Source organism: Thamnophis elegans, chromosome 7, assembly GCF_009769535.1.
Source record: "Thamnophis elegans isolate rThaEle1 chromosome 7, rThaEle1.pri, whole genome shotgun sequence".
In the NCBI taxonomy this organism is placed as follows: Eukaryota; Metazoa; Chordata; class Lepidosauria; order Squamata; family Colubridae; genus Thamnophis; species Thamnophis elegans.
The window spans coordinates 79,266,096-79,292,326 of record NC_045547.1 but is presented as its reverse complement, the minus strand read 5'-3'; the positions used below and the strand labels follow the sequence as shown (position 1 = coordinate 79,292,326).

Genomic DNA, 26,231 nt, shown 5'->3' with positions numbered 1-26,231 from the left:
GGCCAAATCAATGTCACTCAGGTCGATGGGCACTTCGCCTTAGTTGTTACAATGGTAATAAGGGTTAACTGGAGAGGCAGTTTCTGTAAGCAGGGCAATAAAGATTAGGCTAGAAACAGCACCAGAATGCTTCCTTCCTATCTTCCTTGATTGATTGATTATTTTTAAACATTACGAAAGTTGTTCCCAGATCCCGCTTCTATATTTACAGTTTAACTTGTGGGTTTTTTCCCCCTAGGGGACAAACGCAGTTAACAAAGAAAATGGAATATATCTGGATAATATTAAATACACCAGGAACGTATTGAATGTGTTAAGTGTATGGAAGCGTTTAATAAGTTTAGCACGTAGACGGGATCTATGCTGAGCAAATTCCATCCGTCATTCAGCATTGCTGTCTTTAGGTACAGTGTAAATAAGGTCCCATTTTATTCCCTTAGCATGTCCTGATGGCCACAGACCCAAGACCATAAAGTCTCCTTGGATTCAAGCTTGATTTTTAGTGGCTGTTCTCACCTAAGCTTCACAAAATCATGAAGCAGACTCTTTGTCCGACAAAACCTCTTTTTATTAAGCTAACGTGAAGTCTTCTCATTCACATCCAGCAAACTCCCGGCAAACAGTCTTTCAAGGGTGAATTTCCAACCACAGACCTTATCAAGCTTGGAGAGTTGCCAGGCCGATATCTCCCAAACTCCACGCTGTAGCAGCAAATACTTGGCAAGAAGTCAGGAACAGATCTTCACCCTAATGAATTGAACTAATTGTCTCCTGCAAACTCCACTCCCCTTTCGCTCCTCTTTATTCCCTCTGGGAAGGGCCATTAGTCTCTCAGCATTGTAGTTCTTCTCTGCGTGCTGGCTGTGGGGGTGGGGAAATGGGACGGACGCCTCCTACAGCACCCTGCTGCCCCACCCCCACCCCAGTTTTCAGCCTGGGCGGCCTCCTGCAACACTTTGCCGACCAAAATGGGGCGTGGGGGGGCATGTGCGGCTCCCCGCACCCCGTTTTGGCTGCCTGAGGCACCGCGAGCCAGTCCTTTGCCATTTCCTGGTCGGCCCCACAGGCTAGATTTAGGCGTCCCGCGGGCCGGATGTGGCCCGCGGGCCGGATGTGACCCGCGGGCCTTGAATTTGACACCCCTGCCATACATTTTGGGAAATACCTTTTCCTCTCTTTGCATTTGGAATTCTGCTTTAGTAGTATCAAAGCCAAAGATTATTCATACTTCAGGTGGAATGATTTAATACCCCTCTTAATTACTGAAGGTTGCCGTTTCGGCACTCAACAAAGCTATTAAGGTGATTTATTATTTGTCTTTCGTTTAATGGTCTCTCTGCGTTACTGGTACTCGTGGATTCTTCTGAGCAATTTTCAGTGAGCCTCTGCTGATTATCTCATTCCGTGAGATGCAGCCGAAGGACAAGGGACCTTTGTTGGTTCGCCGGTGAATCTAAATATAAATTTGCACGGTACAAGTAGAACATTCACTCCACAATTTTAATTGTCTGCCCGTTTTTTATTGCACTTCTTATATAGGCGCCATATTTCCTGGCTGAGAAGTAAATTGCTCACTTCAGAAACAGTCCATCGGTGTTTATATACTTCCTTTGTCTAAACCAGTAAAAATTATTCCCCCCTAATTTCCCCCCCCCCAAAAAAAACAGTTAAGTTTCACTTTTTTTGTAAAGGGGATGCAACTTCTGCTAATGTCACAGCCTATTCAGTCCCGATGTGGCCGCCATACTTTCTAAGTTGCAATTTGCAGTAGATCCAAAAGCAGCAGGCTGTTCTGAGGCTTCCCAAAATCACGAAGCCAACTCCTTGTCCCGATAAAATCTCTTTTATTTAGGTTAATGGGAATTCCTCTCCAGCAAAGTCCCGGCCAACAGTCTTTCCAGAGATTTCGCAACTACAGACCTTTATCAGGCTTGGAGAGCTGCCAAGCCGATATCTTCCAAACTCCACGCTGTAGCAGCAATTACTTAACAAGAAGTCAGGAACAGATCTTCACCCCAATGAATTGAACTAACTGTCTCCTGCAAACTCCATTCCTCTTTTGCTCCTCTTTATTCCCTCTGGGAGGGGCCATTCACCATCCACCGGTGGCTTTACCCCCGAGTCGCCCGCTGTTCCTTAGCTGTTCTCCTGGCAGCTCTGCACATGCGCACACTGGGAACAGGGTCCAGCTGTTCTTCTGCCCCACTGATCTCCGACTCTGAAGGCAGCTGGTAACTGTTGGATGGCCCTGGCCCCGTCTCTGTCTCCGACTCAGAGAGCCTTCCCCAGACTCCAGGACTGGTCATGGTTCCTCCCCAACTGCTCCACTGTCTGAGTCTGCCACCAGCTCCTCTGCCCACTGGCGGGCCACCACACAGGTCTCAACGTACAACCACAAGCGAGCCCAACTCATTGAACTAAGTGTGACAGCTGTTAAGTGAAATTTGTCCCATTTTACCGCCTTTCTTGCCAGAGCTGTTAAGGGGAATCGCTGCAGTTGTTAAGTTAGTAACACCGTTGTGAAGTGAATCTGGCTTCTTCATTGACTTGGCTTGTCGTAAGGTCACAAAAGGGGACACTACGACCATCATAAATATGAGTCAGTTGCCAAGTGTCTGAATTTGGACCGTGGGAATGCTGCAGTGGTTCTCAGTGCGAAAACGATGTGACTTTTTCTAGTTGAGAACTACCGTATTTTTCGGAGTATAAGACGCACCTTTTTCCCTCAAAAAAAAGGGTAAAAATCTGGGTGCATCTTATACACTGAATACAGCATTTTTTGTCTCCCCAAACCCCACCCCCTTTGCAAAAATGGCTGGGTATAGCCTTTAGGAGGCTTCCAGAGTGCTCCTGGGGGCTGGGGAGGACAAAAATGAGTGAAAAACAGGCCGTTTTTTGCTCGTTTTTGCCACCCCCCAGCTCCCAGAAGCACTCTATAAGCCGCCTAAAGGCTATGCATGCCTTTTTTTGCTCGTTTTTTGCCCCCAGGAGCACTCTACAAGCTCCTAAAGGCTATGCATGCCCCTTTTTTTGACAAAAAACGGGACTGTTTTCATGAAAACGGGGCTGATTTTGGGAGGTCTGCAGAGTGCAAAAAACTTTTTTTTTTTAAATTTGCCTCTTCAAAATCTTGGTGCGTCTCATACTCGAAAAATACCCGCCTTCTTTATCACAGATGTATTAGGAAAAAAACCATATGAATGAATATATGAATAAATGAACCAGCGAACGAATGAAGGATTTGTTTTCCCTTTCGCTGTTCTCTCTCTTCTTCGTGAACTTACTGTGTGGGCTTGGATGTCGATGCCCCTGTAGTTACCTTAGGAATACCAGGATATCAAGGGGTGGCTGGTTTATTTTTCCAAATAATATAAAGAGAATTCCGAGGGTGCAGAAAATGGACACCCCTAAGGAAAATTTTGCTTCTTACCATTGCTTTAAAGAAAGAATTGGCAGACAGCAGATTTTATTTTATTCCATTTTAAATTTTTTTTTTTTTTTTTGCCATTTTGCTTTGGTCGAAGAATTGTGCGAGAGCCGAGATGGTGTCTCAGTTTTTAAGGAGGGACTTAAATGAAGAAGAACCGTAGTCCTTATGATATGTGAGCCAATTAATAATGAAGTAAACATTTGAAGAAATGGAAGGGGGTGGGGTGGGGGAGATATTATTTGAAAAATATGTTCTCCCATATGTTGCTCTCATCCAGGGTGAGTTTGAAACCGATTTGGCAGTGGTGCTTTTAATTTGGTTAAATCACTTACAGGACGGGATTATTAAAAGTAACATTTTTTAAGTTCCGGGAGGATAAGCTGGGGAAATGTAGTGATTCTGAAATGGCTGGCTCAGCTGTAAAAATTAATAATAGCCTTTCTTTGCTTTGATTCTCCAAATGCCACGAGGGCAAATTAGCAACAATAAAACATAAAACGAGCAAAGGAAACGGTACTGAAATGTAAGCTATTCTTACGTTTTGAAAATTTAGGACAATGAGGTTTTGATTTTATGCATTAATACTTTTAATGTGGCTGCGTAATTTTAATAGCGCATGAGGGGTCTGGTGGGTGGGAGCAGGAACGGTAGCAAAAAAAAAAACATTCAATTTTGAATAAGCAAGGGGTAAGTCAGCATTCCTGTTGACTGATGAGGGATCTGTTTCCAAGGCTTCAATCACTTTCCTGGCTGTTTTTGTACCTGCTCGTCCAACAACCTTAGTAGTGGCAAAATTGAATGGCCCAAGCGCTCTGCCAGTGAAAACAGGCTCCTAAGCGCCATTTTCAGCTGGAATGGCCTCCTGTAACCCTCTGACAGTGAAAACTGAGCTTGGGAGAATTCCGTTTTCACTGGCAGAGTCACTTCAGGCCAATCCTTCGCTATTTTCAGGTTAGACTCGTGAGCCAGATCCAAGCACCTCGCGGGCTGGATCCGGTCCCGGGTTTTGAGTTTGACACCCCTGCCCTAGGCCTTCCCCACCCTGAGATACCTCATGTGCACTTAACGAACCACGCATTTGCCCATGCATTAAATGCCCACACAAACGAGCATTTGCCCGCGCATTAAATGCCCACACAAATGAGCATTTGCCCACGCATTAAATGAGCGAATGTGTGGGCGAAAGCAGGGAGTGACTTCCGTTAACTTTGCTTGTTGGAAGGTTGCAAAAGGGGAACACATGACCCCGGGACACTGCAACCGTCGTAAATATGAAACAGTTGTCAAGCATCCAAAATATAAATCGCATGACCATAGGGATGCTGCAGTGGTCATAAGAGTGAAAAATGATCATGAGTCACTTTTTTCAGTGCCGTTGTAACTTGGAATGGTCACTAAACTAACTGTCGTAAGTCAAGGGCGACTTGTATAGCCTATTTTGATCTGAGACCTTCCTTGGGTTCTCTAACAGGTCGTTTTTTAAAATACATTTGAGTACTTTAGGATTATTAAATGGATAACCTAATGTAGTGAGATCATAAAACATGAAGCCATCCTAAATATGATTGTTTACCATTTGAATAATTATTTTGGAGGCTGTGGAAAAGGATAGGAGGAAGCGTGTGATGATTTAATATACGAGAACTTTTATTGTTTTACTTAGATGTTGTAATTTCCCTCTTCCAGATGAGGTTTCCAAGTCGGCCTCCCCGTGTTGATAAAGTGATCCTATTAATCTGAAAATAGATGTGCTTCCCTCAGGCTGTTTGTGATAGCAAAGTTATACAGCACGGAATGAATTTCACTGTTTCTTCACAGTGGCTGGGATGATATTGCAATTTCTTTTTTTCTTTTTTTTAAAAAGAATTGGACTGGTATATTGTTGAAGGAGTAACAGGAGCAGATTTTCTGTCTGCATACAGGTGTGGAGGTGGTGTTGTTAGTTGCGAAGTTGTGTCTGACCCATCGCAATCCCACGGACAACGTTCCTCCAGGCCTTTTTCGTTTCCGCCAATAGTTAGTAGGCTGGATTGTCTCTCTGTATGAAATTCTCGAATAGAAAGAAAACACAACATACCACTGGATTTGTTGTGGGCCTTTTAATTAATCCTTTTATTATTAGGGAATGTATAATGTATGAAATTATAAAGGTTTTGGAAGGAAGGGAGAGCTTTTACTAGTTCTTTCTAGTCCTTTGGGATCAATTATTATCCCAAAGGCATGGAGTGGTTATGATTGAATTTTGCAAGGCAAGTTTTATTGTAGGAAATCTATATTTTAATTGCAATTTATCCAGAAATTTTTAATTGTGTTTTGCCTCTTTGCCAGCTCGGCGAGCTTTAAAATGTAATAGATATTTAGAATTTGGCCTTTATCAGTGTAGTTTCTTTAGTAGGGGGTGACATGATAGCAGTGTTCCAATATTTGAAGGGTTGCCACAAAGAAGAAGGAATCAAGCTATTCTCCAAAGCACCCGAGGGCAGGACAAGAAGGATTGGATGGAAACTAATCAAGGAGAGAAGAAACCTAGAACTAAGAAGAAATTTCCTAACAGAACAATCAATCAGTGGAACAACTTGCCTCCAGAAGTTGTGAATGCTCCAACACTGGAGGTTTTTAAGAAGAGATTGGAGAAGTTAAGGTAAGGGTTAGGTTTAGGGTTAGGTTTAGGGTTAGTGTTACGTTTAGGGTTAGGGTTAGGTTTAGTTTTACAGCATGCTTCTGTCGCCGCGCTGTTGTCGGCGAGATTCAGCGCTCATTCGTCGGAGCGCTTTAGAACTCGCGGTTTTGTCACCGGTTTAGTCGGGCGTGGTTTTTTCATTCGCTCTTTTGTCGGTGAACCATCTGAAATAGCATAGAGATTCCTGCCTCAGCAGAGGGTTGGACTAGATGACCTCCAAGTTCCCTTCCAACTCTGTTATTCTGTTAGTAATTAGATTACTTTGTAGCAGTTTTACATTATTTATATTTGTGTGTGTGTGTGTGTGCACATATACACACATAGAGACACATCATCTGAAATCAAGTAGACATTAAAAACCTAGGTTCAAGTGCAAATTGTAAAATGCAGAAGATTAATAGTAATGCAGACTTAGTAAATAGTTTGACTATGAATTATTTGTTTAGCAGAGGGATGGCGTTTGGGAAAAAAAACTATTCCTCTGTCTAGTTGCCTTGGTGTGCAGTGCCCTATAGCGTCGTTTTGAGGGTAGGAGTTGAAACAATTTACACCCAGGATGCGAAGGGTCTGTAGATATTTTCACAGCCCTCTTTTTGACTCTTGCAGTGTGCAGGTCCTCGATGGAAGGCAGGTTGGCAGCCATTGTTTTTTCTGCAGATCTGATTATCATCTGAAGTCCATGTCTGTCTTGTTGGGTTGCGGAGCCAAACCAGACAGTTACGGAGGTGCAGATGACAGGCTCAATCATTCCTCTGTAGAACTGAATCAGCAGCTCCTTGGGCAGTTAGAGCCTCCTGACTTGGCGCAGAAAGAACATTCTTTGTTGTGCTTTTTTGATGACGTTTTTGATGTTAGGTGTCCATTTTAGGCCTTGAGATATGATAGAACCTAGAACATCTACGGAGGTAACGGTTATGACAGAACTATTGCGTCTTTGTCCTTGCCATGCCAGGGATAAACACGAAATATACCTGTACATTCCCAAGTCGAAGGCAACTTAAACAAGATTTGCTTCCAAATATGTGTCTGAAGAGTTTGCTTTTTCATCGGAGCGACCGGCGCTTTTTGCTCTTCGAAACGGAAGCTTTTTACGAGATTAGCGAGGCACCAAAACCATTGACGAACGCACAACTTTTGTATGTCATCGTTGTTTCATTGAATGAAATGTCAGCGAACTTAGCTGGCCTGTTTATTGATTGCCTCTTTGGCTTCCTTGCTTAATCAGATTTCCTTGCTCTACACAAAGTGCTCTCTGGCTGTGAAGTTTGTGCAACCTCTTGGCCGAATGCCATCTTGGTCTGGGGAAGGGTGGTTTTGCACGTTGCGTTTCCTTGAGTATTTGCACATACCCATTGGCGAACACTCTCTAGGCCAGTGTTTCTCAACCTTTCCACCAGGTATCTCCCATTGTTGGCAAATGTTCAGTTCATTATTAGTGGTCACACCTATGCGCTTCGATGCAGTCTTTCCAAGCGACAACACTCTCCTCATGCGAATGTGCCCTACATTTTTTCCCTCCCTAAATGTAAGATTGTACATTCTGCTGATGGTATCTTGTTCCTCTTGGACCAGCCTTCCTACCCATTCAGGTTAAGATTACAATCGCGTGATGTCATCTTGGGTGCTAGTTAAGTCGATAGCCACCCACACCAGTGGTGGGATGCTGCCGGTTTAACAACCGGTTCGGTGAGCGCATGCTTTGTGCACGCACACGCTTCTTGTGCACGCGTACAATGCTGAAAATGGAGCATTTAGAAGCTCAGCTGCTTACCTTCCAAGTCAGCAACGGTAAGTAGAACAGCAAGGGGAGGGGAATCAGCTGTGCTGCGCGATTGAGATGAGCTAGAAATCAGGAAATAAAGGACAGGACGGGGCAGGGGCGTGTCGGCGGGGCCAACTGGAGCTACCGGTTTGCCCAAACCAATACAAACCAGCTGTTTATCACCTCTGACCCACACCCAATTTTGTACCATCGTAGTGTTTGACCCCGAGAAATATTCCGGTGGTACCTAATAAGCAACTTCTCTCGGACTTGATGTCGAGCCCATAACGCTAGTTATCTGATTGAGGTTAGCCAAGCATTTGTGGACCTGTTCTACCGTAGGTGTGCAAATAAGAACGTCGTGTGTCATCTCACAATCTTTCCCGAAAACAAGAGTAAATTATAGCCACTGTGTACTTTTTACCTTATTTATCTTTTGATAGAGAAAAGTTTCACCAACTCAATGAAAAATCTATTGGGCATGTTGTTTTTTGGCAGAAATCAGCCTTCTAAGGCGGCCTTGGTAACCTCCTATCGCAACCACTTCATGGTTTACTGCGAAGCTTCAGTAATTGGCTTTATCTACTTCTTCTGACTGATTAGCTTATCTGTAACAAACTCCTACCAAGAGGTCCCTCCTGGTAATTAGCCTGTTTAATTTAATCCAGATGCTTTCTCTACTTGAAGCACCATGAATTCAGAGAACCTTACTGAGGTAGATTCATTCCAGATTCACAATACCTCAGGGTTTGTGTAATTCTTATTACATTTAATCCTTGCCATTGTGCCCCATGAGATTCAGCCCGTACTTTGGTATGAACATCTAATGGGGACAATGCCTCTCGCTTTCTTCTTTATATCTTTCCGTGTTTCTTTTGTAAAACTAGTACCGTGTTTTCCCCAAAATAAGACAGGGTCTTATTTTCTTTTGAAACCCCCCCCCCCCCGAAATAAGCACTTGGCCTTATTTTTCAGGGAGCTCTTATTATTTTGAGGTGCGGGAGGCGGCGAGCGTGGTCACCTCGTGGCTGTTGCTGTGTTGCGATATTTTCGGGGCGGGCTTGCTTTTGGGGAGTAAGAAAATTTGGGTGCGTATACACTGGATATAGCCCCGCCCACCCACTGGCCCCAACTCTTTGGCCTTTGCCTCCCAGCGACTTAACCACTTGCAGCAAATGGCAATAGGCCATGGCAATCCCTGCAGCCTGAAACAGCTGATGATCAGAAAGTGAAACTTGCTGTTTGCTGCAGGAGGCAAATTGCTGGGAGGCAAAAGCAGATTTTCTTTATCTTGTGCTAATCAGGCTGTTTGCTGCAAGGAGGTAAGTTAATAACTATGAATGCCTATAGAATGTTGAAATTATTAGACTTATTTTTTAAAGACTGCTTTATTATTGTTCTAGACAACTTAACAAAATGAAGAAGCTTTTTAAAATAAATGCTTGATCTGAAGAGGCCCAGTGCTATTGTATCCTCTTTTAAATAGCAGAGAATAGCTACACTTCCAGAAAGCCACTTCAATTTTAAGAGCATCTGTACAAGTATAGTCTGAAATGTAACACCACAAACAGTGTATATTATCTGTACTGTTTGTCGCAAGGAGGCAAATTGCTGGGAGGCAGAGGCAGATTTTTTCCCCTTGTTTTCCTCCCCAAAAACTAGGTGTGTCTTATACTTCGGAGCCTCTTATACTCTGAAAAATATGGTATTTTCGGGGGAGGACTTATTTTAGCGCATGCGCTGAAAAGCCCAATATTTTCAGGAAAACGGGGTACAAAGATGTATTTTTTCTCCTTAGTGAAATTAATTCTCTGCAAAGCAGACTGTCTTCCCTGAAGTTTCTTCCATTGTTGAAAAATCTCAACCTCTCTCTGTTGCTTGTTCCAACATTGTAACCAGGCGTTTGCTTGTCGAGTTTTCCTCCTGCTGGCTTTGCCTCCAGCAGGAAATATTGATGAAAACATCACCTCGGCTTCAAGACCCTTCATCCTCCTTCCCATGGCCATGATGTCCCTCTTCCTATGTTGGACATCACACCATTCGACCCATTGGTGTCCGTGTGGATGTATAGGAACTGGCTGTGGTCCGGTGAGCCTTGTGTCACATCTTGAATTTGGGCACCTACAAGACAGCACCCATGTCAGGGTGACAAATGGGTGCTTTTGTGTCCTTCCAGAAGGAGCCCTCCACCAACACAAGCTTTTCTCCTTGGCGAGGGATCACTTTCCACTTGGACGAGCTGATAGTGCTTCACTTTTGCGTGTCTTTTCCATCTCACTCATTTTTGTAGGCAAACTATGAGTTGGAATTGACTGCCAGGTTCTAAAGAAATAGAAATAATCTGGATTGTAGTTTGGTTCTGACGGTGATGTGTGGCCAACTGCTTTCATTCCCATCCTTTGGTGAAATTGTAAACTTCACATTGCTCTCCTGATCGTGATGAGCAATGACATCTGCGCAAATATATATATATATATATATATATATATATATATATATATATATATATATATATATATATATATATATAATATTATATATATACACACACACACACACACACACGTATATACACACACATATATACATATATACATATATATACATATATATACATATATATATATATACAGGGCGGGGCATAACCTTTTCCTAGGGGGTCACAGCAACACTTGTAATAACAACACAAATAATTCATACACCATTCGAAAGCCCATCAAAAACTGAGTTTATTGACACGATTTAATAGTCAGTATGACCACCATTAGCCCTTCGAACAGCATTCAAACGAGGTGGATAAGAACACAACAAATCTTCAAACAGTTCCGTTCGATTTTCCAGATTTTTCAACACAGTTTCCAAATTCATTCTCAAAGTTTCAACCGAATATCGATTTTGACCTTGCTCCTGAATCATCAGAGCTTCCACTTCATCCTTAATTATGGCCCCAATGTTCTCTGCCGGATTGAGATCTGGCGAATTTCCCGGCCAGACGTCATTGCCCCAAAATTCGACATTGTTTTCCTTTAACAATTGCTGAGTCGCATTTGCACGCATGCAAGGAGCTTTGTCATGAAGAAAGACAGCCTCACCAACCACCAAGACATTGTCTGGATCACTGAGAAATGGAATGACATTCTCCAATAAAATTTTCTCACGGAAATAACTGCCATCCCAGGATTCCCCTTTATCCTTCAAAACCCAATGCAGTTTCTTGGCTGTGAAAATGACGAAAATCCCGATGCAAGTCGGATTGCGAACGATTTGTCGATATCGTTCATGTTTGGCGATGTCGTCGACGTCTTTAGCCCAAATTCGATCGTTCTGGAAATTCGGTTTTCGAATGGCATAAACGAAGAATTCGTCAGATGGCGCCAAATGAAGAAAATCTTCCTCGGTCCATTCAGACAACCAATCGCACAACCAAAGCCGATCTTGAACGTGTGTTTGAGTTTTCAATGGTTTGCAAATGACGTGGAATGGCTTCAAACCTTCTCGTTCTCGATATCGGCCGATTGTCCTTTGATCAACTCGTTTTCCACGAATTTGAAGGATTTCTTGGGCCACTTTTCGGTTTCCTTTTCGTTGTTTGCGACTGCCAGTTGCAATGATGGCTTTGCTTTCTTGGGACAGTTGCAGAGGACGCCCTTCTCCAAATTTTGTGAAACATTCTTGGGCTGTTTTGTTCCAATTATCAGTAACCCAATCCGGATGACGTTTCAATTTGTTTGCAATCCATTTTCGATTGATAAACGTCGCTCCAGCATCGCGAGCCTCTCGAAAGGCAATGCATTTTATTCTGTCAATGATCCTTTGTTCTTCCGAATCGAATTTTCCAGCCATTCTTAAAGCAAATTTAACATTTAATAGCTCATTCAATTCAGTTTTTTATGGGCTTTAAAATGAGGTGTCGCGGAAGTTGTAAACTGCTGTCGATCTTGCTGTGACCCCCTAGGAAAAGGTTATGCCCCGCCCTGTATATATACATATATATACATATACATATACATATACATATACATATACATATATATATATATGTTTTCTGAGGTTTTCGCGGGTGTTAGTATGTAGGTCTTTGGTGCTTCCTCCTGGAAGCACGAAGCCTGAAGATGACGAATGTGACTTCGTCGAAACGTCGCCAAGACACCTCCAATTTTATGCGGGAGAAAACCCGAATAATCAAAGAACTACATACTAACACCCGCGAAAACCTCAGAAAATAAACATAAACATATATATATGCATATGTGTGTGTATGTATGTATGTATGTATATATATATATATATATCTATATATATATATATATATATATATATATATATATATATATATATACACATACATACATACATACACACACACACACACACACACACACACACACACACATATATATACACACACATATACATACATACATACTTACTTATTTCCCATCAGGACTGCATTTTGAAGTTTGTTCACATGGGGTAGTCTAAGATAAAAATGCTGAGAATGAGCAATAGAGGTAGTTCTCGACTTACAACAGTTCATTTAGGGACAATTCGAAGTTATAACAGCACTGAAAAAAAGGGGCATATGATCATTTTTCACACTTACGACCAGTGCAGCACCTTGATGGTCGCGTGATCAAAATTCAGATGCTTGGCAATGGACCCACATTTGTGACGGTTGCCTTGTCCCGGGATCACGCGGTCCCCTTTTTACACCCTTCTGACAAGCAAAGTTATCAAGGGAAGCCATATTCACTTTAATTCACTTAACAACTGTGGCGAGAAAGGTCGTAAAATGGGGCAAAATTAACTGAACATCTGCTTCGCTTAGCTACAAAAATTTTGGGCTCATTGGTGGTTTATAAGTCAAGGACTTACCATATTTTTCGGAGTATAAGACGCACCAGAGTATAAGACGCACCAAGATTTTGAAGAGGCTTTAGGAGGCTTGTAGAGTGCTTCTGGGGAGTTGGGGTGGGTGGGGCAAAAACGAGCAAAAAATGGTCCATTTTTCTCTTATTTCTGCCCTCCCAAGCCCCCAGGAGCACTCTGGAAGCCTCCTAAAGGCTCTGCACGGCCATTTTGGTGAAGGGGGGGGGGTTCGGGAGGCAAAAAGTGCTGTATTCAGTGTATAAGACGCACCCAGATTTTCAGCCTCTTTTTTGAGGGAAAAGGGTGCGTCTTATACTCCTAAAAATACAGTACCTGTACTTTTTTTTTTTTTAAAAAGAAAGATTGTTGATCTTTGTGGCAACAGGACAGGATTGTGAATTGAGTATTACTTTTACATTGATAACTGGGTAGAGGCGTTATTGATTGCTTGCAAGTTTAAAGAATTACTTAGATCCCCTGTATGAATGGCTGGAAAACTCCAGTAATAAATGACCCGTTTATTTTCAGGGTTTTTTATTACACAGGAAAGGTTTTTCCAGCATTACGCTCTTCTTTAAAAATACAGATAACGGCTTGAGTTTGGTGTTGAGATTTTAAGTCATAAAACAATGCCAGTTTGTAATGTACTCCTAGTACATTAACTAATGCGATATTACTGAAAATAATATTACTTTGTGGCTTCTCTGACTGTAATGCTGCTTTGCTAAATGCATGGTTTTGTTTAATGTTTAGTTTATTAGTCATAATAAAATAGCTCTTGGCTGTTTTATTGCTTGCACTTTACTCATGCAGAGCCAGGAAGGTTAGTATCTTTGCTTCTAAGAATGCCTGTGTATTTTGTGTACTGTTTGTAGGAATGAGACAATATATAACAGAATAACAGAGTTGGAAGGGGCCTTGGAGGTCTTCTAGTCCAACCCCCTGCCTAGGCAGGAAACCCTTTACCACTTCAGACAAATGGCTATCCAACATCTTCTTAAAGACTTCCAGTGTTGGGGCATTCACAACTTCTGGAGGCAACTTTTGTTCCACTGATTAATTGTTCTTACTGTCAGGAAATTTCTCTTCAGTTCTAAGTTGCTTCTCTCCTTGATTAGTTTCCATCCTTTGCTTCTTGTTCTGCCTTCAGATGCTTTGGAGAATAGTTTGACCCCCTCTTCTTTGTGGCAGCCCCTCAAATATTGGAACACTGCTGTACTTTTCTTAGCACTCAATTATAAGACAGGACAACTACAAATTAAATTGTTATGTTCTCCCCCGCCCCCCTTAAAATATCATCAGATCATTCAACACAGATGCATCATTAGATTATCTTTGGAGAAATGGCTTTGGGTTTCTGATTTATTAAAAAGCAGAAATGTTGTTGTTTTTCCCAGTCACAGATTACCACTGTAATCAATCTGAACAGTGACCTGAAGTTCCAAAATTGTGTCGGCTGGTTAACCATAACTGGGCTTCTGTAGTAGAACCCTTCATCTAAAGGAAATCAACCCTGAGTGTTTTGGGGAAAGGCAGGTACCGAAGCTGAAGCTCAAAGACTTTGGCCACCAAACGAGAAGTGGGGACCCCTTGGAGAAGAGAAGATGGAAGGCAGGAGGAGAAGAGGACAGCAGAGGAGGAGATGGTTAGAGAGGGTCAATGACACAACGAATGTGAATTTGGAGAAACTCTTGTGTGACCATGGAGGACAGGGTGGTCTGGCGTACTATGGGCCATGGCAGGGGTCTCCAACCTTGGCAACATTAAGACTTGTGGAGAGATGAAAAGTGACAACCACAACAATAGAAAAAGAGAGGAAGAGAAGAGAGGAGAGGGAAAGAAGAGGAAAGGAGAGGAAGGCTGGAAGGGATAGAAAGAGGAGAGAGGGGTAGGGAGGAGAAGAATAAGAGAGGAGTAGGGGAGAGGCAAGGGAAGAAGGAAAGGGAAAGGAGAGGAGGAAAGAAGAAAGTAGAGGAGGTAGAAAAGAAAGAAAAAGTAGGGTATAGGATGGTAAGCAAAGCAACCCAGAATGTATATTTTATATGGAAAAATAAATGTGCAAAAGTGATAAATATAAATAAATAACTATGTGAATGTATACCTGTTACTGTATGTAAGAGATTAAAAAAAAACTTTTTGACAAAAAAAAAAAAGACGTGGACTTCAACTCCCACAAATCTTCAGCCAGAAAAGCTGGAAGTTGAAGTCCACAAGTCTTAAAGTTGTCAAAGTTGACCCCTGCTCCATTGGGCTCATGAAGAGCTAGACATGACTTAGCGACTGAACCACAAGACCACCACACCTATTTCAAATAGCTGTAAATCCATTTATTTATTTTTAGATGAAAACTTAGTTTAGTTTTATTGATCTTGTATGCCGCCCACTCCCGAAGGACTCCGGGCGGCTTACAATAAAACAAGGGAGGGGATAATACACAAAACAACATATTAAAATACACAACAGGATGGATATTTTGAAAGTCCCCCGGCCTGCTGGAGCAGCCAGGACTTAATGGCTTTGCAGAAGGCCGGGAGGGTAGTAAGGGTCCGGATCTCCACGGGGAGATCATTCCAGAGGGCTGGAGCTGCAACAGAGAAGGCTCTCCCCCGGGGAGTCGCCAGCCGACATTGGCTGGCAGATGGACTCTGGAGAAGACCTAACCTGTGTGATCTAATCGGTCTATGGGAGGTGATCGGCAGGAGGCGGTCTCTCAGGTACCCAGGTCCGATGCCATGAAGGGCTTTACAGGTAACGACCAGCGCCTTGAAGCGGATCCGGAGACTAATGGGTAGCCAGTGCAGCTCGCGGAGGATAGGTGTGATGTGGGTGTACCTGGGTGCACCCACGATCGCTCGCGCGGCTGCGTTCTGGACCAGCTGGAGTCTTTGAACACTCTTCAAGGGCAGCCCCATGTAGAGCGTGTTACAGTAATAAAACTTGTTCTATTTCATTCCCTATGTTGTGGGTTCAGTTGTCTTGTATCTTGTAAAGGGAAATTTATTTAGATCTGGCCAGCAGGGCTGCCCTAGAAACAGTGAAAGACCGGCCTGCAACCCTCTGCCGGTGAAAACAGGCACCTGAGTTCTGTTTTCTGCTGCTATGGCCTCCTGCAACCCCCTGCCAGCGAAAACGGAGCTCAGGAATCTGTTTTCACTGGCAGAGCGCTCAGACTACGAAAGGCGCCCCCGATATGAGTGACATCGAGCTGGTCACATCCTCCCTGCCCCTCCCTCCCCCAAGGTCCAACACAACCCTGATGCGGCCCTCAATGAAATCGAGTTTGACACCCCCGTTTTGAGGGCTCGGTTTACCCTTACTGAAGTGAGCAGGCGCGTAAAATTATTGAATAATAACTGTTCAGAGAAGGATAGGGAACAGTGTTGGGTTTGTAAACGTGGCTTCTATTTTTATAGCCTCCTTCCACTTCGAGAGCATTGAAGTGTTTTATTTTTTATTTTTTGCTGTGCTTCTCAAAATATAACACACCACGTTCATTCTGTGTGTAAAAAAAAAATAATCCCTCCAAATTCTTCCAGAAGTATATTGGAGACTTTATATTGATTTTTTTTTTTTGGCATGAGGGTTTATAGCATCATTATACAAAGGGCTACACTGATTTCTTATTAGTAACGTTCTTTGCAGAGAAATGCCCCATTGGGGATATTAGTGGCATCCTTCCATCGTTTCCTGTGACGCCGAGTGTTTAACCTCGTGATTTTAAATATTTCCTAGGTTTGTATTCCTTTATTTTCTTTTTCCCCCCCTTCTGTGGCATTTTGATCACCCAGTTAGGATTCTCTTTATTTGTCAAGAGCTTGTGACTAAATCAAACCGATACTTAATATTATTAGACGAGAGATTCACAACCACGAAGTTTTTCTCCAAGCATTCAAGAAACTGAAATAGGGAACAAACAAATCTGATTTCTGAGGAAAAGAAATACAGGTGTTTTTCTTGGGGTTTATGATTTAACACAGGTGCTGGAATATTTTTAAAGCTACGCTTGTGCAATACAGCTAGGATCAACCCAAACTATTTCCGTGAACATGTTAGATACTCAGTAAATCTTTGCTATCTAAGAAGGAAAATGGTGATCCTCATGAAATATTGTACATATAGGTAGTCCTTGACTTTGTTTAGTGATTGTTCACAGTTAATAACAGCACTGAAAAAAAAGACTAATCACTGTGTTTACACTTCCGACTGTTGCCTTGCATCATCCCCATGCTACGATGTGATCAAAATTCGGACAGTTGGCAACAGTCTCATATTTATGACGGGTTATGTGGTCCCCTTTTCTGACCTTTTGACTAGCAAAGCTAACGGCGAAGCTACTTTTAATTAACAACTGTGTCTTTTTTCCCCCAAGTTTTTTTTATTAGTGTATACATTTTTATATGATAAAATAAAAGTAACAACAAGAGAAGACGTGGAATAATTGAATAACGGTAGATTGCAACCTAATATTAATGTCTATTATTATTAGAAAAAACATAAGTTGATTGAAAGTAATAATTATGATTAACTATCAGTTTTACGTGCATTAGAATGTATGTGACACCCAGGTACCACACTGTTCACGCATTGATTCAGTCTGTTTCTACAAACAAAAAAACAACTGGGTCTTAACAACTGCAGTCATTCACTTAACAACGGCAACAAAGGTGGTAACATGGGGGCAGAACTCGTTTAACAACTGGCTTGCTTAGGAGTGGAGATTTTGGGTTGGGGTTGTAAGTCGAGGTCTATGGCAGTTCACGAGATTCATTTCACTGTAAAAGATAACCATACTTCTTGACAGAAAGATCTGTAGACCAGTGAGTGGAAATTTGGCTGGTGGAAGTTATGGGATGCCCATCATTGAATATTATGAAGAAGGGACCAATTGGTTTTCTTGCACACTGCAAAATATTGAAATAGATTGTCTTTGTGGTGTCTTCCAATTCCACAATTCTGTGAATCTGGGACTTTTGGAAATTGGATGCAACCTGTTTGCCATCCGCAGTTGCATTCAAAATACAGAATAATAAAGTTAGTTGGGATCTTGGAAGTCTTCTAGTCCAGTGGTGCGTGGGAAAAGTTTGGTGGTCCGCAGAAATTTTTTTGCATTTTTTTTATATTGCACTAAATCAGGGGTCCTCAAGCTACGGCCCCTGGGCCGGATACAGCCCGCCGAAGCAATTACTCTTGCTCGCTGATGGGATGGGGTCCTTCAGGCACTTAGCTTGGCTGCCTGTTTAGTATCTCCAGCTCTTCCCTCCCTCCCTTCCTGAGAGTCCCAGCGCTTCAGTGAGCGGTGAGCAAAACTTCGGCCGGGCTCCTCAAAAGACAGTGTTTGCAGGGGGCCGATCCAGCATCCGGGCTGGCTACAAGACAAACATTCATTCTTGGCCGTATTTGAGATTTCTAGCTGCAATGGAGAGCAAACCTAGGGTTGACCCCGGGCGCTTCTCCCCTCTAACAGGTGGCTAAGTTAAGTGCCTGAAGGACCCCATCCTGTCACTAATTCAAATTAGTGGTCCACAGGGTTTAAAATTATGAATATAGTGGTCCCTGAGGTCCAGAAGGTTGGTGACCCCTGTTCTAATCCACCCCCTGCTCAAGCAGGAGAACCTATACAATTTCAGATAACTGGCTGTCCAATCTCTTCTTAAAGACCTTCAGTGATGGAGCACCCTCAACTTCTGAAATTCCACTGGTTAATTGTTTTGTCAGGAAATTTCTCCTTAGTCCTAGGTTACTTCTCTCCTTGATTAGTTTCCATCCATTCCTTCTTTGTGTTGCCTTCAGGTGCTTTGGGATAGTAGGTTGACCATCTCTTCTTTGTGGTAGCCCCTCAAGTATTGGAACACCGCAATTATGTCAGTGTGAATGGAGAAGTGGGATATGAGCTGAGGTGGCGCAGTGCTTAAATGCAGCACTGCAGGCTACTTCAGCTGACTGTAGTTCTGCAGTTCGGCTGTTCAAATCTCACCGGCTCAGGGTTGACTCAGCCTTCCATCCTTCCGAGGTGGGTGAAATGAGGACCCAGACTGTGGGGGCAATATGCTGACTCTGTAAACCGCTTAGAGAGGGCTGAAAGCCCTATGAAGTGGTATATAAGTCTAACTGCTATTGCTATATGAGTTGTGTATCCTCAGCTTTGTGTTGTGTGGCCAGGAAGGGAGAGAGGCTTAGAACACGCAGTCGCCATCGTTTTAAACTACTTCCAAACTCGGTGATAACATTGGCAGGATGATCCCAACTTAGATCACAGCTTGATCCTGGCCCATAATTCCATATTAGAAAACATGTCCTTTTCCTCTAGGTGAGTTGGACCTCCGCAATCTTATCTCATGTGGCCGCGAGAGGGTTTTGGAAGTTGTGGAGGCCTTAAGTGGGTTAGAAAACATAACAAAGAAAGCCCTTTGGCTGCATGAGTTGGACTTCTACAATCGTATCTCATGTGGTTGAGTTTTGAAGTAGTGGGCTCCTTGGTGCTGTCTGAGCTCGGTTGTTTTATTGCAGAGGTCTCTTGCAACCTCTTGCAAGAAAAACCACCAACTCCACAGTTCAACCTTGAGCTGCTCTCTTCCATTCTACAGATAGTCCTTGACTTAGCACAATTCACTTGGTTGTTGTGACCCTCCAGTGGAGCTGGTGGTAGACTCAGACAATGAGGAGGTTGAGGAGGAACATGGGCCAGTCCTGGGGTCTGGGGAAGGCTGCGATGAGTGCATCGCAAGCAGAGACGGGGCCAGGGCCGTCCGACAGTTATCAGCTGCCTTCGGAGTCGGGGATCAGTGGAGCAGAAGAACAGTTGGAGCCGGTTCCCGATGTGCGCAAGCGCAGAGCTGTCAGGAGAAGGGAACAGCTAAGGAACAAGGGCCGACTCGGGAGTAAAGCCATAGGTGGATGGTGAATGGCCCCTCCCAGAGGGAATAAAGAGGAGCAAAAGGGGAATGGAGTTTGCAGGAGACAATTAGTTCCATTCATTAGGGTGAAGTTCTGTTCCTGACTTCTTGCGAAGTAATTGCTGCTACAGCATGGAGTTTGGAAGATATCGGCCTGGCAGCTCTCCAAGCTTGATAAAGGCCTGTCGTTGTGAAATCTCTTGAAAGACTGTTGGCCGGGACTTTGCTGGAGAGGAATTCCCTTTAACCAAAATAAAAGAGGTTTTATCGGGACGAGGAGTCGGCTTCATGATGTCAAGAGGAGACAAGGGAGAGTGAGCCAGACACCAGTAGTGAGTTGTTCCTGGATGCACAGCATCGAAGAGCTAATAGGCGTCAGGAACAGTTGCGCAGTTACAGGAGGTAATTGCACTCAGCTGGTGGTCATTAGGCTCCTCTCCAGACTATAAAAAGACTACTTGTTCACACGCCCCTCTTTGCAGAAGTCAACACAGGATCGAATGTCGGAGAACATTGTTAGAAGCTTGGCAGGCTGGATTGCTGCCAAGCCTTATCTGTGTTTATTGCTGCCCAAGCTTGTCTGTGCCGGTTTGCTGCCAAGGACCTGTCTGTCTGTTAATTAAATGCCGTAACTTATCTTATGCTCGGAGTGTGTTGGTGTGGGACAAGGGAGGTCAGAACAGGTAGCTATCATATTTCTTTGGTCACGAGGGATGCTCAGCGCTTGGATTGCCTATTTTGGGGTCTTATCTAAGACGTATATTCTGCCTTTTTTTTTTTTTGGCACTACTTATACCAAATGCTTTTGCCCTGTTTCATCAGGAGCCGAGCTTCATAAAAGGTTATCCTTGGAAAAGGGATTTCTACTTATTTCTTGAAATAAAATATTGAAATTAGACAGAAGAGAAAGACGAGAGCACGGGGACACAACGATGGTGCATTTTACTCCGATATTAATCTCAATAATCTCCAATAATCTGACACTGCAGTAACCCAAATCCGACACTGGCAGTCCTCAATTTACAACAGTTCATTTAGTGACCATTCAAAGTTACGACATGGCTAGTGACCGTTTTTTCACTCCTGTTGCAGCATTCCCGTGGTCACATGATCAAAATTAACTTGCTTGGCAACTGGCTCATATTTATGACGGTGGTCCCCTTTTCCGACCTCCTGACCAGCAAAGTCAATGGGGCAGGCAGAGTCACTTAACAACCATGTTACTAACTTAACAACTTGCAGGGATTCACTTAGCAACTGTGGCAACAAATTTAGCAACACTTAGCAACCGTGGCCGGGAAATTTTGCCGCCATTGTAAAATGAGGCAAAACTCGCCTAACGAATGTCTTGCGTAGCATCAGAAAGTGTTGGGCTCAATTGTGGTCGTAAGTCGAGGACTTCCTGTACTTCATTCCCAGTTTACATAAAAGGTTTTAGCATTAATGTAGAAATAGTTGGGTAGAAGCATCACAGTTGCAATTCTATACAGGTAGTCCTCGAGCTAAGACCACGGAGGTTTTGTCGTAAAGTGAAACATTTGTTAAGTGAGTTTTGCCTCGTTTTACGAACCTTCATGCCCCAGTTGCTGAGTGAATCACTGCAGGTGTTAAGTTAGTGGCCGTGTTGTTAAGCGAGTCTTTCTACCCCTTTGACTTTGCTCGTCAGAAGGTTGCAAGATGGATTCACGTGACCCCGGGAGCACTGCAACCGTCATAAATATGAGTCAGGTGGCTGATTTTGGATCATGTGACCATGGGCATGCTGCAAGGGCCATAAGTGTAGCTTTCTTGTTGTAACTTTGAACGGTCATTAAACGAACTGTTGTAAGTCGAGGACTACCTCGAGCCGAGGTGGCGCAGTGGTTAAATGCAGTACTGCAGGCCACTTCAGCTGACTGCTATCGGCAGTTCAGCGGTTCAAATCTCACCGGCTTAAGGTTGCCTTCCATCCTTCCGAGGTGGGTAAAATGAGGACCCGGATTGTTGGGGGCGATATGCTGACTCTCTAAACCGCTTAGAGAGGGCTGAAAGCCCTATGAAGCGGTATATAAGTCTAACTGCTATTGCTATTACCTCTGCATATATACCTATCATACATCCCCTAAATTCAGAAGGGCTTAACTTCTGAATAAAGCATGCAATCGTCTCTAATTCTTTTTTTCTTTTTTTCTTTTTTTGGTGCTTTTTAAAAAAAAAATACAATGTTTTACCTTTTTGAAAAGGAAGTATCTAGGCAAGGATTGCCTTTGCCCAGAAATGGAAAAACAAATTAATTCCAAGCGAAGAGGAAATAATAAGAAAGGTTATGGACTGTGCCGAAATGGACAAACTAGCTAAAGAAATCCAGGGAAAGGAAGAATCAGAATTCTACCAGATATGGGATAAATGGTATAGGGGGATGGAGGAAAGAAACAAGAATCAATGAAGGAATATAACAAAACTCAAAAAATAATAGTTATGAGTAAAATAAGAGGGTTAAGAATGGTGAAATCCAAATGAAATACAATAGAAGGGGAAATAATATAAGGTGAGCGGTATCGATTGATGATTGCTATTATAAAAAACAGGAAGTTCCTGTTCATATTGTATTGTGTAAATGTGGTGTACGTCTAATTTTTGTGTGTGTGTATTTTACATGTTTGTTAATAAAAATCTTTTTTTAAAAAAAAAAGAAAAGGAAGTATCTGGGTGTTTTCTCCCTCCTAAGAACGACTTCTAATGTTTGTATCTATGTATTTCTTAACTTTCCCACAGATATGCACTTATTTGGCCATTATCCAGCTCATGATGATTTCTATCTAGTTGTGTGCAATGCCTGCAATCAGGTTATCAAGCCACAGGTTTTCCAGTCCCACTGCGGTAAGTGACACATTTTGTTCGTGGTTGACATTCATTTCATATGCTTCCCTCGGTCGGAATTCTAAACAGGAGGAGGGGGGGAAACAAAATATGTGGAATTGCTTGTGGCCGATTTGGGGCGGGGGAGCGGGGGGGGCAGAAGATGCACCTCTCTGTACAGGTAGCTCTCGGTTCTAACAGTTTGCTTTAGTGACTGTTCGAAGTTAATAACAGCACTGAAAAAGTGATTTAAGTTTTTCACACTTACGACCTTTCCAGCTGTTGTGGTCTGCCAGTGGCCAGCGGAGCTGGCAGCAGATTCGGACAGTGAGGAGGTTGGGGAGGAACATGGGCCAGCCGTGGAATCTGGGGAAGGCTCGGACGAGGGCTCTGTGTCGGAGGCAGAGAGGAGGCCAGCGTCGTATGCCAGTTATCAGCTGCCTTCGGAGTCAGACGTCACTGATGCAGACGAACAGCTGGAGCCTGTTCCCAGTGTGCGAATGTGCAGAGTTGCCAGATGAAGGGAACAGCTAAAGAACAGGGGTCGACTTGGGAGTTAAGGCCACCGGTGGACGATGAATGGCCCCTCCCAGAGGAAATAAAAGGGGAGCAAAAGGGGAGTGGAGTTTGCAGGAGACAATTAGTTTGCTTAATTGGTTTGTGACTCTCCTAGACTCCTTGCCAAGTTTTGCAGATATTGGCCTGGCAGCTCTCCAAGCCAGATAAGGTCTGTGACTGTAAATCCTCCCTTGAAAGACTTTGCTGGATGTGAATGAGCAGAATTCACAGTCAATTAATGAAATGGGTTTTTGTTGGGACAAGGAGTTTGCTTCATGCTCTTGTTGCAGGAACTGGGTATGTCTAGTTTAATGAAAAGAAGGACTAGGGGAGACATGATAACAGTGTTCCAATATCTCAGGGGTTGCCACAAAGAATAGGGAGTCAAACTATTATCCAAGGCACCCAAGGGCAGGACAAGAAGCAATGGGTGGAAACTAATCAAAGAGAGAAGCATCCTAGAACTAAGGAGAAATTTTCTGACAGAGAACAATTAATCAGTGGAACAACCTGCCTCCAGAAGTTGTGAATGCTCCAACATTGGACGCTTTTAAGAAGATGTTGGATAGCCATTTGTCTGAAGTGGTGTAGGGTTTCCTGCCTAAGCAGGAGGTTGGACTAGAAGACCTCCAAGGTCCCTTCCAACTATATTCTATATGAATAACCAGTTTTATTTTAAAGAAAGCGATTGCATGAGATTGAAAGATACCATATTTGAGGTTTCTTGGTGTTTAAAATACATTTATTTCATGTAATGTTCTCAATGTGGTGGATATTAATAATAACAGTACGAATTCAAATAGATCTTGATGAACATAAGCTCTTGACAGTGCTGAAATATTTGTCAAAAAAAGAATAGTGCCAAAGAGTGCAAACTCGCAGTTTGCCGAAATTTTGTTCCAGGTGCCCTGATCCAGGCAACAATTCCTGGGGAAAAGTTGTAGCTTGACTTGACTACTGCAACATGCTCTACATGGGGCAGCCCTTGAAGAGCATTCGGAGACTTCAGCTTGTCCAGAATGCAGCCGCGCGAGTGATCATGGGTGCACCTCAGTTCACCCACGTAACACCTATCCTCCGCGAGCTGCACTGGCTGCCTATTGGTCTCCGGATTCGCTTCAAGGCGCTAGTCGTCACTTATAAAGCCCTTCATGGTATTGGACCTGGGTACTTGAGAGACCGCCTGCTGCCAATTACCTCCACTAGACCGATTAGATCCCACAGATTAGGCCTCCACCGAATTCCATCTGCCGGCCAATGCCGACTGGCGACTACCCGGAGGAGAGCCTTCTCTGTGGCTGCTCCGACCCTCTGGAACGAACTCCCCGTGGAGATTCGAACCCTCACCACCCTCCAGGCCTTCCGCAAAGCCCTTAAAACCTGGCTATTCCGACAGGCCTGGGGCTAAAGAGCTTCTGCCCCCCTCCTCGAATAGTATGGCTGTTGTGTGCTTTTAAATTGTGTATTGTTATGTTCGTCTTTTTATCCCCTGTCTGTACCCCTTTCCCTGACTGAATTGTGAGCCGCCCTGAGTCCCCTTCGGGGAAAAGGGCAGCATATAAATGTAATAAATCCAATCCAGTCCGACTTCATAACGCTATCCCCTCGATGTACCAACCCATTGACTCGCTTAACAAAGCAGCTGCCCCGCTTAGCCACGGACAGTTCATGTGGCCGTAAGTCGAGGACTGCCTGGTGCATTCTCTCAGGCAAGAAAGTCCCTTCTGTGTGAACATTTTGCGGTGCCTGAATCAGCCCACGCTCCGTCTTGGGTACCGTCCTCTGTTGCCCTGACAACAAGGCCGAGTTTTTAGGAGGAAGCAGCCTTTGCTTGTCCTGGAAGTAATCTCTTTTTAGAAAGCTGGCAGATCTCCTTGATCTCTTTGCTTGGGAGACGGCGACAGGGCCCCTTGGAATCTGAGAGGCATCCTCCTGCTCTACTTTCTTCGCTATCTGCTCCCCAGTCGCAACGGATCAATATAGAAAACACTTGCCAAAGCATCCGTAGGGGATATACAGGCAGTCCTCACCTTAACCGCCACAATTTCAGCCCCCGGATTTATCTCGCTAAGCGAGAAATTAGCTTAAGCGAGTTTTGCCCCCTTTTGCCACTTGTCTTGCCACGGTTGTTAAGTGAATCGCTGCCGTTGTTAAGTTAGCCCACGCGGCTGTTAAGTGAATCTGGCTCCCCCCCCCCCATTGGCTTCGCTTGTGAGACGGTCGCAAGAGGAGATCACATGACACACACATACACCCACACCCGGACATGGCAATCGTTGTAAGTGTGTGTCAGTCGTCCAGTATCCAAATCGCGTGACCATGGGTGAAGTGTGAAAAATGGTCATAAGGCACTGTTTTCAGTGCTGTTGTAACTTTAAACGGTCGCTAAGTGAACTGTTAAGTTGAGAACTGCCTGTAACGCTCACATCTGAAGACATTTGTTGTAACTGATGATTAAAAAGGGTTACATGGACGTGGTTTATTTTATTATATCAGTCTCTTTGTGGCTAAGAACTACCATATTTCTCAGAAAATAAGACCAAGTCTTATTTTCTTTTAGACTTGAAAATAAGCACTGGGGGTTATTTTTATTTCGCCTTATTTTTTGACGCGGCCTTACTTATTTTTAGCGAGCAGGAGGAAAATACAATAGAATAGCAGAGTTGGAAGGGACCTTGGAGGTCTTCTAGTCCAACCCCCTGCCTAGACAGGAAACCCTATACCATTCCAGACAAATGGCTATCCAACATCTTCTTAAAGACCTCCAGTGTTGGGACATTCACAACTTCTGGAGGCAACTTCTGTTCCACTGATTGATTGTTCTAACTGTCGGGAAATTTCTCCTCAGTTCTAAGTTGCTTCTCTCCTTGATTAGTTTCCATCCATTGCATTTTGTTCTACCCTCAGGTGCCTTGGAGAATAGTTTGACTCTTTCTTCTTTGTGGCAACCCTTGAGATATTGGAACACTGCATAAATAGGGAGGGGGATTTTCCTGCCTGCCATCGTTCCCTCAGTCTGTCCTGAGCTTGAGGAAGGAAAAGGACAGACAGGAAAATCCCCCTCCCTTCATTTTCCTCCCGTTCGCCAAAAAGCCTCCCGCGAGCTTCCCCAAAAGAGTGAAAAAGCAAAGCAGCTGGCCAGTTTCGGGGAAATGGTCCAAGAAGCAGAAGCGCTGCTCCCAGAAAGAGAAGGGCCAAAGC

The 26,231-nt window shown here is 43.6% G+C and overlaps 1 protein-coding gene across 2 annotated transcripts in view; it reads left to right on the top strand.

Moving 5' to 3' along the window:
- ATXN7L1 (ataxin 7 like 1) overlaps positions 1 to 26,231 on the top strand; it is a 69,865-nt gene that overhangs the window by 7,721 nt on the left and 35,913 nt on the right. For both annotated transcript variants that reach the window (XM_032221389.1, XM_032221388.1), the window contains exon 3: positions 22,389 to 22,493. In XM_032221389.1, coding sequence (XP_032077280.1) covers positions 22,389 to 22,493 — 105 coding nt within the window. The remainder of the gene's footprint in view (positions 1 to 22,388; positions 22,494 to 26,231) is intronic.